This window comes from Bombina bombina, chromosome 6 (genome assembly GCF_027579735.1).
Source record: "Bombina bombina isolate aBomBom1 chromosome 6, aBomBom1.pri, whole genome shotgun sequence".
NCBI lineage: Eukaryota > Metazoa > Chordata > Amphibia > Anura > Bombinatoridae > Bombina > Bombina bombina.
Window position 1 is genome coordinate 888,862,842 of NC_069504.1, and position 13,168 is coordinate 888,876,009.

Here is a 13,168-nt window from a genome sequence, read left to right on the forward strand (position 1 = left end):
TTAGGAATTTGTTTAGAATCTTTAAATCTAAGATTGGCCTGAAAGTTCCCTCTTTTTTGGGAACCACAAACAGGTTTGAGTAGAACCCTTGTCCTTGTTCCGACTGCGGAACCGGATGGATCACTCCCATTAATAACAGATCTTGTACGCAGCGTAGAAACGCTTCTCTCTTTATCTGGTTTGTTGACAACCTTGACAGATGAAATCTCCCTCTTGGGGGAGATAATTTGAAGTCTAGAAGGTATCCCTGAGATATGATCTCTAGCGCCCAGGGATCCTGAACATCTCTTGCCCAGGCCTGGGCGAAGAGAGAAAGTCTGCCCCCCACTAGATCCGGTCCCGGATCGGGGGCTCTCGGTTCATGCTGTCTTTGGGGCAGCAGCAGGTTTCCTGGCCTGTTTGCCCTTGTTCCAGGACTGGTTAGGTTTCCAGCCTTGCCTGTAACGAGCAACAGCTCCTTCCTGTTTTGGTGCAGTGGAGGTTGATGCTGCTCCTGTTTTGAAATTCCGAAAGGGACGAAAATTAGACTGTCTAGCCTTAGCTTTGGCTTTGTCTTGAGGTAGGGCGTGGCCCTTACCTCCTGTAATGTCAGCGATAATTTCTTTCAAACCGGGCCCAAATAAAGACTGCCCCTTGAAAGGTATATTAAGTAATTTGGACTTAGAAGTAACATCAGCTGACCAGGATTTTAGCCACAGTGCCCTACGTGCCTGTATGGCGAATCCTGAGTTCTTAGCCGTAAGTTTGGTTAAATGTACTACGGCCTCCGAAATGAATGAATTAGCTAGTTTAAGGACTCTAAGCCTGTCCATAATGTCGTCTAGCGTAGATGAACTAAGGTTCTCTTCCAGAGACTCAATCCAAAATGCTGCCGCAGCCGTAATCGGCGCGATACATGCAAGGGGTTGCAATATAAAACCTTGTTGAACAAACATTTTCTTAAGGTAACCCTCTAATTTTTTTATCCATTGGATCTGAAAAAGCACAGCTATCCTCCACCGGGATAGTGGTACGCTTAGCTAAAGTAGAAACTGCTCCCTCCACCTTAGGGACCGTTTGCCATAAGTCCCGAGTGGTGGCGTCTATTGGAAACATTTTTCTAAATATTGGAGGGGGTGAGAACGGCACACCGGGTCTATCCCACTCCTTAGTAACAATTTCAGTTAATCTCTTAGGTATAGGAAAAACGTCAGTACTCGCCGGTACCGCAAAGTATTTATCCAACCTACACAGTTTCTCTGGTATTGCAACGGTGTTACAATCATTGAGAGCTGCTAAGACCTCCCCTAGTAATACACGGAGGTTCTCTAATTTAAATTTAAAATTTGAAATATCTGAATCCAATCTGTTTGGATCAGAACCGTCACCCACAGAATGAAGCTCTCCGTCCTCATGCTCTGCAAGCTGTGACGCAGTATCAGACATGGCCCTAGTATTGTCAGCGCACTCTGTTCTCACCCCAGAGTGATCGCGCTTGCCTCTTAGTTCTGGTAATTTAGACAAAACTTCAGTCATAACAGTAGCCATATCATGTAATGTTATCTGTAATGGCCGCCCAGATGTACTAGGCGCCATAATATCACGCACCTCCCGGGCGGGAGATGCAGGTACTGCCGCGTGAGGCGAGTTAGTCGGCATAACTCTCCCCTCGCAGTTTGGTGAAATTTGTTCACATTGTACAGATTGACTTTTATTTAAAGTAGCATCAATACAGTTAGTACATAAATTTCTATTGGGCTCCACCTTGGCATTGGAACAAATGACACAGATATCTTCCTCTGAGTCAGACATGTTTAACACACTAGCAATAACTTGCAACCTGGTTATAATCTTTTTTAGCAAAAACGTACTGTGCCTCAAAGAGGTACTAAACGATTAAATGACAGTTGAGATAATGAACTGAAAAACAGTTATAGCATCAAACTTTAAAACAACACAACTTTTAGCAAAGGTTTTGTTCCCATTAGTAAAATAACAATAATTAAATTTGAAATAAAAATACAGAGCAACGTTTTTATTCACAGTCAATATAAAATTCTCACAGCTCTGCTGAGAGAATATACCTCCCTTCAAAGAAGTTTGAAGACCCCTTAGATCTGTCAGAGATGAACCGGATCATGCAGGAAATATAAGAGTAGCTGACTGGAAATTTTTGATGCGTAGCAAAGAGCGCCAAAAACGGCCCCTCCCTCTCACACACAGCAGTGAAGAGAAACGAAACTGTCACAATTAAAGCAAACAACTGCCAAGTGGAAAATAATGCCCAAATATTTATTCACTCAGTACCTCAGCAATGTAAACGATTCTACATTCCAGCAAAAACGTTTAACATGACAAATACTTATTAAAAGGATTAGTGACCTTTAACAGAGTAGTTCCGGTGAAATACCATCCCCAGAATACTGAAGTGTATACATACATGTCATTATAACGGTATGGCAGGATTTTTTCATCAATTCCATTCAGAAAATAAAAACTGCTACATACCTCAATGCAGATTCATCTGCCCGCTGTCCCCTGATCTGAAGCTTTTACCTCCCTCAGATGGCCGAGAACAGCAATATGATCTTAACTACTCCGGTTAAAATCATAGTAAAAAACTCTGGTAGATTCTTCTTCAAACTCTGCCAGAGAAGTAATAACACGCTCCGGTGCTATTGTAAAATAACAAACTTTTGATTGAAGTCATAAAAACTAAGTATAATCACCATAGTCCTCTCACACATCCTATCTAGTTGTTGGGTGCAAGAGAATGACTGGGACTGACGTAGAGGGGAGGAGCTATATCAGCTCTGCTGGGTGAATCCTCTTGCATTTCCTGTTGGGGAGGAGTTATATCCCAGAAGTAATGATGACCCGTGGACTGATCACACATAACAGAAGAAATAACTTTTTTATTAGCTCAAAAAAGGACACTTCCTCATGTGGCAAAGTCTGAACACAGCAGACAACAACAGTATTTATTTAGAACAGTAAATGGCAATTGTATTGGCAATATGGCATCAAACTGTAGTAGTGTAAAAAGTGCAGTGTACTTCTTCAATAAAAAAAAATATTTAAATGTATATAGTATACACTAGTAAACAAACATGAACATAAATAAATGTCTAACCTATCTATGTTGGTTTAAATGTAATGTCTATTTACTTACTAAATACTAATACATTAAATTAAAACCAACATAGGTCAAGCTTAAGTTACCACCATTGCCATTATTATTTGTGTGAAAATGGTCATCCTCAGAAAACAAAACATAAATCCCTTATATGCGTAGTACCGCGCACTCTCTCTATACTTGTCCTGGAGGCGGGGTCACGTGATGGTACATGAATCGATTCGCACCCTTCGCTGCATCGATGCAGAATCGTTTCATGCCGCATCGATGCAGAATCGTTTCATGCCGCATCGCGATGCATCGCCCAAATGATTATTTTCAGCACCCCTATTCAGAAAGTGGGAGGGACAGGGGAGATCCCTGGGTATGTCTGAATATCTCTCAATGTTTGTGAAATGCTGTAAGTATTTTACACAAGTCTCACGGATTTATTTTACCAGCTGTATACAGGTAAAGTTTGTTCAAAATTTACAATACACCTAAAAATATATACTAAAACAACTGGCAAACAAAAATTAAACTGTAGTGAAAACACTTCAGTTTAAAATTAGGATTTGCTGCAAGCAGAAACTTTACATCAGCCCCAGGAATACTCCTGTAACTTATCTCTCCCCTGAGAAATTCTTTATTCCAAAGAGCCTCATTGCTTTCTACAGAATGCATCTCATCTCTCAGGTTCAGCCCTTTTTCTTATAAAGTTCAGTGAGTTCACACCCTGTGAAGTCTGCACTATAATTGTTCTCCACATTAGAGATTCTTTGCTTATAGGGCCCATAGAAAATAATAAAGCTCTTTGGGAAACTGTCAGTTTCAGATCTCTCTTCAATAGAAGAAATGCAAAGTAATGTGTAAAAAATACACATAAATATACAAAGTATGAGACTAATACATTAAAATTACACAAACTGAAGGCCTAATCAGAATTTGTAAAATCACAATCCTAAATACACTGCTTTATACACAATAAAATGTGCAAAGTTTAAATAAAATACAAATCTGAAGTGTAAAGTAATATAAAATACAAATGATAAAGTGTAAATGCAGCAGAAATCTCATGTCATGCAGTGCTAGATTGCACTGGGCTTGTCTCTTTCACATACAGAAATGCAGGTTAGTATAGCAGAATCTGCCTTTTTAGAAATTTACTAGGAACCTTAGTGCTGGAGGATAATTTTATATCATCTCGTCTTAGCAGAGAGGTGTATATCAGGCAATAACTATTGGGCTGTGGTATACAAAAACAAAGAGTGTGTGTACAGAAAGTGATAAAATTATATGATTTTAACCGGAAAGTTCAACCCACTTTGACGAGTTGCAGTTTTAAAGAACAAAATCAGCTATGTCATATACACAAATAATCCTAAAGACGCCATACAAATTATATTCTGGAGCTGGTATAACAAGTCATAGGAAATCCATAAAAGGAAAGCAATTTTACAGTACACCGTCCCTTTAAAGTCTACAAAGATTTGTGAAGGTTCCTCATTTTAAGATTCAATTATTTTAAGTGCATTATCTTGGTTCTTAAAAAACAGGTCGGTTTATTACCATGAAAGATCTGAATGATACCTATGTTCAGACACTGGAATACTGAAAATATGGCTGAATCTCCATGATTTCAGAAAATAAAACTCTACTTGATATATAGACATTAGTATAATAAAAACAAACTATTATGTATCTGTGTGTCACAAGAGATCAATATTTGTTCTCTAAATATACAAAAATTACACCCATGCTGTGGTCTATCATGCACCACTATATTTTTCATATTAGCAGTCCTTTCTTACCCAGGATACCACACGCCCATTAAAACATGGCAGCTTGGCGTTGTCATCTGAGATCTCTTCCTTCACCACTCTGCACAGAAAGTATAAGGTGTAAAACACTTTGCAAACATCAATTTAAACCATATATGTAGTACAAAAAAAATTATCAGTAAAAAAGTACTAAGAGAAGGGAACATAACTAAGGAAGGTGTTAACAGGTTTACGTTAAAGGGACATTAAACCCAAAAATGTTCTCTCATGATTCAGATATAGAATACAATTTTAAACAACTTTCCAATTTACTTATATTTAAATTTGCTTCCTTCGCTGAAAGGTTTATCTAGGCAAGCTCAGGGGCAGCAGAGAACCTAGGTTCTAGCTATATACATATACACACACATACATATATACACACACACACACACATCAATATATATATATATATATATATATATTTTTTTTTTTTTTATTGCGATTGGCTCACCCAGTGTTCAGTTAGAAACCATTAGTGCATTGCTGCTCCTTCTACAAATGATACCAAGAGATTGAAACAGATTAGATAATAGAAGAAAATTAGAAAGTTGTTTAAAAACAGAGTTTATGCTTACCTGATAAATTACTTTCTCCAACGGTGTGTCCGGTCCACGGCGTCATCCATTACTTGTGGGAAATGTTCTCCCCCACAGGGAAAGGCAAGGAGAGCACACAGCAAGAGCTGTCCATATAGCTCCCCCTCTGGCTCCGCCCCCCAGTCATTCGACCGACGGTTAGGAGAAAAAGGAGAAACTATAGGGTGCCGTGGTGACTGTAGTGTATAAAGAAATTTTTTTTCAACCTGATTAAAAAAAACCAGGGCGGGCCGTGGACCGGACACACCGTTGGAGAAAGTAATTTATCAGGTAAGCATAAATTCTGTTTTCTCCAACATTGGTGTGTCCGGTCCACGGCGTCATCCATTACTTGTGGGAACCAATACCAAAGCTTTAGGACACGGATGAAGGGAGGGAGCAAATCAGGTTACCTAAACAGAAGGCACCACGGCTTGCAAAACCTTTCTCCCAAAAACAGCCTCCGAAGAAGCAAAAATATCAAATTTGTAGAATTTGCCTTGGTAGATGCTACTTGTTCAGAGCGGCAAGGAGAATTACTGGGGGGCGGAGCCAGAGGGGGAGCTATATGGACAGCTCTTGCTGTGTGCTCTCCTTGCCTTTCCCTGTGGGGGAGAACATTTCCCACAAGTAATGGATGACGCCGTGGACCGGACACACCAATGTTGGAGAAATTGTATTCTCTATCTGAATCATGAAAGAAAATTTTTAGGTTTCATGTCCCTTTAAATCTAAGTCACTTTTTTTTCCACAGAAAGGGTGGTGGATTCATATACTTTCCAATAGAGGTGGTAAACACAGGGACTGTAAAATAATTAAAAAAAATGTCTGGGACATGCCTAAGGTTATCCTAAGAAAACAGTAACATGTAATATGGGTAGACTTGATGGGCCTTTAGGTTCTTATCTACCGTCAAATTCTATGTTCCTATGATCCTATATACCTATATGCAGCGCTATCAGGTTGCAGCAACCAGTGAGTCATGGCACCTAAATGTTTAGAGGGACACTGAACCCAATTTTTTTTCTTTCATGATTCAGATAGAGCATGCAATTTTAAGCAACTTTCTAGTTTACTCCTTTTATCAATTTTTCTTCATTCTATTGATATCTTTATTTGAAATGCAAGAATGTAAGTTTAGATGCCGGCCCATTTTTGGTGAACAACCTGGGTTGTTCTTGCTGGTTGGTTGATTAATTCATCCACCAATAAAAATTTGCTGTCCAAAGTCCTGAATAAAAAAAACAGAATTTATGTTTACCTGATAAATTTCTTTCTCCAACGGTGTGTCCGGTCCACGGCGTCATCCTTACTTGCGGGATATTCTCCTCCCCAACAGGAAATGGCAAAGAGCCCAGCAAAGCTGGTCACATGATCCCTCCTAGGCTCCGCCTACCCCAGTCATTCGACCGACGTTAAGGAGGAATATTTGCATAGGAGAAACCATATGGTACCGTGGTGACTGTAGTTAAAGAAAATAAATTATCAGACCTGATTAAAAAACCAGGGCGGGCCGTGGACCGGACACACCGTTGGAGAAAGTAATTTATCAGGTAAACATAAATTCTGTTTTCTCCAACATAGGTGTGTCCGGTCCACGGCGTCATCCTTACTTGTGGGAACCAATACCAAAGCTTTAGGACACGGATGAAGGGAGGGAGCAAATCAGGTCACCTAAATGGAAGGCACCACGGCTTGCAAAACCTTTCTCCCAAAAATAGCCTCAGAAGAAGCAAAAGTATCAAACTTGTAAAATTTGGTAAAAGTGTGCAGTGAAGACCAAGTCGCTGCCCTACATATCTGATCAACAGAAGCCTCGTTCTTGAAGGCCCATGTGGAAGCCACAGCCCTAGTGGAATGAGCTGTGATTCTTTCGGGAGGCTGCCGTCCGGCAGTCTCGTAAGCCAATCTGATGATGCTTTTAATCCAAAAAGAGAGAGAGGTAGAAGTTGCTTTTTGACCTCTCCTTTTACCTGAATAAACAACAAACAAGGAAGATGTTTGTCTAAAATCCTTTGTAGCATCTAAATAGAATTTTAGAGCGCGAACAACATCCAAATTGTGCAACAAACGTTCCTTCTTTGAAACTGGTTTCGGACACAGAGAAGGTACGATAATCTCCTGGTTAATGTTTTTGTTAGAAACAACTTTTGGAAGAAAACCAGGTTTAGTACGTAAAACCACCTTATCTGCATGGAACACCAGATAAGGAGGAGAACACTGCAGAGCAGATAATTCTGAAACTCTTCTAGCAGAAGAAATTGCAACTAAAAACAAAACTTTCCAAGATAATAACTTAATATCAACGGAATGTAAGGGTTCAAACGGAACCCCCTGAAGAACTGAAAGAACTAAATTGAGACTCCAAGGAGGAGTCAAAGGTTTGTAAACAGGCTTGATTCTAACCAGAGCCTGAACAAAGGCTTGAACATCTGGCACAGCTGCCAGCTTTTTGTGAAGTAACACCGACAAGGCAGAAATCTGTCCTTTCAGGGAACTTGCCGATAATCCTTTTTCCAATCCTTCTTGAAGGAAGGATAGAATCCTAGGAATCTTAACCTTGTCCCAAGGGAATCCTTTAGATTCACACCAACAGATATATTTTTTCCAAATTTTGTGGTAAATCTTTCTAGTTACAGGCTTTCTGGCCTGAACAAGAGTATCGATAACAGAATCTGAGAAACCTCGCTTCGATAAAATCAAGCGTTCAATCTCCAAGCAGTCAGCTGGAGTGAAACCAGATTCGGATGTTCGAACGGACCCTGAACGAGAAGGTCTCGTCTCAAAGGTAGCTTCCAAGGTGGAGCCGATGACATATTCACCAGATCTGCATACCAAGTCCTGCGTGGCCACGCAGGAGCTATCAAGATCACCGACGCCCTCTCCTGATTGATCCTGGCTACCAGCCTGGGGATGAGAGGAAACGGCGGGAACACATAAGCTAGTTTGAAGGTCCAAGGTGCTACTAGTGCATCCACTAGAGCCGCCTTGGGATCCCTGGATCTGGACCCGTAGGAGGGAACTTTGAAGTTCTGACGAGAGGCCATTAGATCCATGTCTGGAATGCCCCACAGCTGAGTGACTTGGGCAAAGATTTCCGGATGGAGTTCCCACTCCCCCGGATGCAATGTCTGACGACTCAGAAAATCCGCTTCCCAATTTTCCACTCCCGGGATGTGGATAGCAGACAGGTGGCAGGAGTGAGACTCCGCCCATAGAATAATCTTGGTCACTTCTTCCATCGCTAGGGAACTCCTTGTTCCCCCCTGATGGTTGATGTACGCAACAGTCGTCATGTTGTCTGATTGAAACCGTATGAACTTGGTCCTCGCTAGCTGAGGCCAAGCCTTGAGAGCATTGAATATCGCTCTCAGTTCCAGAATATTTATCGGTAGAAGAGATTCTTCCCGAGACCAAAGACCCTGAGCTTTCAGGGATCCCCAGACCGCGCCCCAGCCCATCAGACTGGCGCCGGTCGTGACAATGACCCACTCTGGTCTGCGGAATGTCATCCCTTGTGACAGGTTGTCCAGGGACAGCCACCAACGGAGTGAGTCTCTGGTCCTCTGATTTACTTGTATCCTTGGAGACAAGTCTGTATAGTCCCCATTCCACTGACTGAGCATGCACAGTTGTAATGGTCTTAGATGAATGCGCGCAAAAGGAACTATGTCCATTGCCGCTACCATCAACCCGATCACTTCCATGCACTGAGCTACGGAAGGAAGAGGAACGGAATGAAGTATCCGACAAGAGTCCAGAAGTTTTGTTTTTCTGGCCTCTGTTAGAAAAATCCTCATTTCTGAGGAGTCTATAATTGTTCCCAAGAAGGGAACCCTTGTTGACGGGGATAGTGAACTCTTTTCCACGTTCACTTTCCAGCCGTGAGATCTGAGAAAGGCCAGGACGATGTCCGTGTGAGCCTTTGCTCGAGGGAGGGACGACGCTTGAATCAGAATGTCGTCCAGGTAAGGTACTACTGCAATGCCCCTTGGTCTTAGCACCGCTAGAAGGGACCCTAGTACCTTTGTGAAAATCCTTGGAGCAGTGGCTAATCCGAAAGGAAGCGCCACAAACTGGTAATGTTTGTCCAGGAATGCAAACCTTAGGAACCGATGATGTTCCTTGTGGATAGGAATATGTAGATACGCATCCTTTAAATCCACCGTGGTCATGAATTGACCTTCCTGGATGGAAGGAAGGATAGTTCGAATGGTTTCCATCTTGAACGATGGGACCTTGAGAAATTTGTTTAAGATCTTGAGATCTAGGATTGGTCTGAACGTTCCCTCTTTTTTGGGAACTATGAACAGATTGGAGTAGAACCCCATCCCTTGTTCTCTTAATGGAACAGGATGAATCACTCCCATTTTTAACAGGTCTTCTACACAATGTAAGAACGCCTGTCTTTTTATGTGGTCTGAAGACAACTGAGACCTGTGGAACCTTCCCCTTGGGGGAAGTCCCTTGAATTCCAGAAGATAACCCTGGGAGACTATTTCTAGCGCCCAAGGATCCAGAACATCTCTTGCCCAAGCCTGAGCGAAGAGAGAGAGTCTGCCCCCCACCAGATCCGGTCCCGGATCGGGGGCCAATATTTCATGCTGTCTTGGTAGCAGTGGCAGGTTTCTTGGCCTGCTTTCCCTTGTTCCAGCCTTGCATTGGTCTCCAAGCTGGCTTGGCTTGAGAAGTATTACCCTCTTGCTTAGAGGACGTAGCACTTTGGGCTGGTCCGTTTTTACGAAAGGGACGAAAATTAGGTCTATTTTTTGCCTTGAAAGGCCGATCCTGAGGAAGGGCGTGGCCCTTACCCCCAGTGATATCAGAGATAATCTCTTTCAAGTCAGGGCCAAACAGCGTTTTCCCCTTGAAAGGAATGTTTAGTAGCTTGTTCTTGGAAGACGCATCAGCCGACCAAGATTTCAACCAAAGCGCTCTGCGCGCCACAATAGCAAACCCAGAATTCTTAGCCGCTAACCTAGCCAATTGCAAAGTGGCGTCTAGAGTGAAAGAATTAGCCAATTTGAGAGCATTGATTCTGTCCATAATCTCCTCATAAGGAGGAGAATCACTATCGAGCACCTTTATCAGTTCATCAAACCAGAAATATGCGGCTGTAGTGACAGGGACAATGCATGAAATGGGTTGTAGAAGGTAACCCTGCTGAACAAACATCTTTTTAAGCAAACCTTCTAATTTTTTATCCATAGGATCTTTGAAAGCACAACTATCCTCTATGGGTATAGTGGTGCGTTTGTTTAAAGTAGAAACCGCTCCCTCGACCTTGGGGACTGACTGCCATAAGTCCTTTCTGGGGTCGACCATAGGAAACAATTTTTTAAATATGGGGGGAGGGACGAAAGGTATACCGGGCCTTTCCCATTCTTTATTTACAATGTCCGCCACCCGCTTGGGTATAGGAAAAGCTTCTGGGAGCCCCGGCACCTCTAGGAACTTGTCCATTTTACATAGTTTCTCTGGGATGACCAACTTTTCACAGTCATCCAGAGTGGATAATACCTCCTTAAGCAAAATGCGGAGGTGTTCCAACTTAAATTTAAATGTAATCACATCAGATTCAGCCTGATGAGAAATGTTCCCTGAATCAGTAATTTCTCCCTCAGACAAAACCTCCCTGGCCCCCTCAGATTGGGTTAGGGGCCCTTCAGAGATATTAATATCAGCGTCGTCATGCTCTTCAGTAACTAAAACAGAGCAGCCACGCTTACGCTGACAAGGGTTCATTTTGGCTAAAATGTTTTTGACAGAATTATCCATTACAGCCGTTAATTGTTGCATAGTAAGGAGTATTGGCGCGCTAGATGTACTAGGGGCCTCCTGAGTGGGCAAGACTCGTGTAGACGAAGGAGGGAATGATGCAGTACCATGCTTACTCCCCTCACTTGAGGAATCATCTTGGGCATCATTGTCATTATCACATAAATCACATTTATTTAAATGAATAGGAATTCTGGCTTCCCCACATTCAGAACACAGTCTATCTGGTAGTTCAGACATGTTAAACAGGCATAAACTTGATAAGAAAGTACAAAAAACGTTTTAAAATAAAACCGTTACTGTCACTTTAAATTTTAAACTGAACACACTTTAATACTGCAATTGCGAAAAAACATGAAGGAATTGTTCAAAATTCACCAAATTTTCACCACAGTGTCTTAAAGCCTTAAAAATATTGCACACCAAATTTGGAAGTTTTAACCCTTAAAATAACGGAACCGGAGCCGTTTTAAGCTTTAACCCCTTTACAGTCCTTGGTATCTGCTTTGCTGAGACCCAACCAAACCCAAAGGGGAATACGATACCAATGACGCCTTCAGAAAGTCTTTTCTAAGTATCAGAGCTCCTCTCACATGCGACTGCATGCCATGCCTCCCAAAAACAAGTGCGCCACACCGGCGCGAAAATGAGACTCTGCTTATGCTTTGGGAAAGCCCCTAAGAAATAAGGTGTCTAATACAGTGCCTGCCGATATTATTATATCAAATTACCCAGATAAAATGATTCCTCAAGGCTAAATATGTGGTAATAATGAATCGATTTAGCCCAGAAATGTCTACAGTCTAAATAAGCCCTTGTGAAGCCCTTATTTACGATCGTAATAAACATGGCTTACCGGATCCCATAGGGAAAATGACAGCTTCCAGCATTACATCGTCTTGTTAGAATGTGTCATACCTCAAGCAGCAAGAGACTGCACACTGTTCCCCCAACTGAAGTTAATTGCTCTCAACAGTCCTGTGTGGAACAGCCATGGATTTTAGTTACGGTTGCTAAAATCATTTTCCTCATACAAACAGAAATCTTCATCTCTTTTCTGTTTCTGAGTAAATAGTACATACCAGCACTATTTCAAAATAACAAACTCTTGATTGAATAATAAAAAACTACAGTTAAACACTAAAAAACTCTAAGCCATCTCCGTGGAGATGTTGCCTGTACAACGGCAAAGAGAATGACGGGGGTAGGCGGAGCCTAGGAGGGATCATGTGACCAGCTTTGCTGGGCTCTTTGCCATTTCCTGTTGGGGAGGAGAATATCCCGCAAGTAAGGATGACGCCGTGGACCGGACACACCTATGTTGGAGAAAAAAAGCTTAGATGCCTTCTTTTTCAAATAAAGATAGCAAGAGAACGAAGAAACATTGATAATAGGAGTAAATTAGAAAGTTGCTTAAAATTGCATGCACTATCTGAATCACAAAAGAAAAAAAATTGGGTTCAGTGTCCCTTTAATCCTTTAAACATTTTTCTAGATTTTAGATCCTTCCCTTGGAAGATTAAAAAAAAAAATTGCTGGGTCCTCTAAGCTTTGGCTAGCAATTAAATGCATATAAAAACGTGCCACCCACAGCCTACACAGAAAACAATCTCAGTTTTACAATTAAAGTTATTAGAAAAAAAATAAAAATCTATTTTGCCCTGCCTGGGCTTGTTTATAAAACACATTTCAATTTAAAAAGCACCAAACAGAATAATTTGAAAGGCAGTGTTCTATAAACCTTGTAAATTCATTCAGATGCAATAGACACATAAGCATACAGAATTTACAAATTGAAATAAAACTCACGAGCCATCAAGAATAATGGTAACAGCTATACATTATTTTAGAAACCAGATAATATTTGTATTTGTAGCTGCTGTAGAAGTTCAGAAAAT

General features: G+C 41.4%; 1 protein-coding gene across 3 annotated transcripts in view; it reads right to left on the bottom strand.

Moving 5' to 3' along the window:
• Positions 1-13,168, bottom strand: part of DVL2 (dishevelled segment polarity protein 2) — a 129,592-nt gene that overhangs the window by 63,896 nt on the left and 52,528 nt on the right. For all 3 annotated transcript variants that reach the window (XM_053718435.1, XM_053718434.1, XM_053718433.1), the window contains exon 2: positions 4,906-4,975. In XM_053718435.1, the coding sequence (XP_053574410.1) occupies positions 4,906-4,975 (70 nt within the window). The remainder of the gene's footprint in view (positions 1-4,905; positions 4,976-13,168) is intronic.